Source organism: Nanorana parkeri, unplaced genomic scaffold, assembly GCF_000935625.1.
Source record: "Nanorana parkeri isolate BGI_ZX_2015 unplaced genomic scaffold, ASM93562v1 scaffold103, whole genome shotgun sequence".
NCBI lineage: Eukaryota > Metazoa > Chordata > Amphibia > Anura > Dicroglossidae > Nanorana > Nanorana parkeri.
This window is the reverse complement of record NW_017306371.1, coordinates 1,191,655-1,192,829: the sequence shown is the minus strand read 5'-3', so window position 1 is coordinate 1,192,829 and position 1,175 is coordinate 1,191,655. Positions and strand designations below refer to the sequence as shown.

The 1,175-nt window shown below is 48.9% G+C and overlaps 1 protein-coding gene across 1 annotated transcript in view; it reads right to left on the bottom strand.

Moving 5' to 3' along the window:
• KDELR1 (KDEL endoplasmic reticulum protein retention receptor 1) overlaps nucleotides 1–535 on the bottom strand; it is a 29,077-nt gene extending 28,542 nt beyond the window's left edge. Inside the window, exon 1 of the mRNA XM_018552955.1 lies at nucleotides 390–535. Coding sequence (XP_018408457.1) covers nucleotides 390–480 — 91 coding nt within the window. The 5' untranslated portion in view covers nucleotides 481–535. The remainder of the gene's footprint in view (nucleotides 1–389) is intronic.
• Between the last annotated feature and the right edge of the window lie 640 nt (nucleotides 536–1,175).

The following is a 1,175-nucleotide window of genomic DNA, read 5'->3' as shown; positions in this document are numbered from 1 at the left end:
ACGAGCAAAGAGAGGTCCCTCCTCAATCCCAGCACAGAGACCCCCTTCTCAATCCCAGCACACAAAGTCCTCCCCGAATACTAGCACACAGAGGCATTCCTCCCCCCATACCAGTACACAGGGCCCCCCATAATCCCAGCACACAAAGGTATGATTACTGATCCTTTACACCCATCATGTGTCCCGAACAATGGAGGCTGTACACTGACTTCCTGGGTGCCACCAGCAGGCCACTTCTACTGTCACAAAGTGTCATCTGCCTGCAACTATGTACACATCAATAAGATCTATACAGTATAAGGGGGAGTAATGGGAAAGACCCAGCCCCTGCGCCGAACGGCATGCTGGGACTTGTAGTTCCACACGTCAGCATTGTTGTAATGTCTTACCCGCACAGGACCTGGACTTCCAGATCTTCAGCAGCAGGATGAAGATTGCAGCCAGATGGGACAGATCTCCCAAGAAGCGGAAGATGTTCATATTGCTGGATGTATTCCGGGGGTCAGTGTGGGAGGATGTGCGGGGTCCCGGCTGGAAGAGATCGCTGCGGGAAGGTGCTGTCTGTGCTAGGCCTCAGTGTGGGAGGAGGGGAGGATTCCACGGAGGAGGAGGAGGCTGCACTCACTGCCTACAGGAACCAGGAACTGACATCCCAACGCACGGGTGTTGTGTCGAAGTCTATTCCCCGTCGAGATCTGTTCCCTCCAGCCGCTCGGCTATTTCCGTAAGGGCTTTTCCTCCCTTCAGCTGCATATCAATCTACATAGACCCGCCTCTCTGGAAGCTCCGGATTTCACTTAGTTAGAGATGACAGTGTGTGCGATGTGATCGCTGGACTCTGCCCGATGAGATCGTCTGTCCCTCCCACTCCTCCAGTGGCGTAACCAGAGTTCTGGGCGCCCGGGGCAGACATTTTTTTTCGCCCCCCCCCCCATTATATAAACAACCACTGGAACTGTACCCTGCACCTCCCCCGCACACACACATTTTTCTTTTAATTTTTCAAATTTTAATATTTTATTTTTTTGGAAACTTTTTCATTTTTTATAATTAATTTTTATTAATTAATTAATTTTTTATTCAATATTTAAATTTTTTACTTTACTTTTAGGGGCTTCGGGGAAATATTGGGGGTCTAAACAGACCCCTGATATTTCCCTTTAAAAATAGAAAAA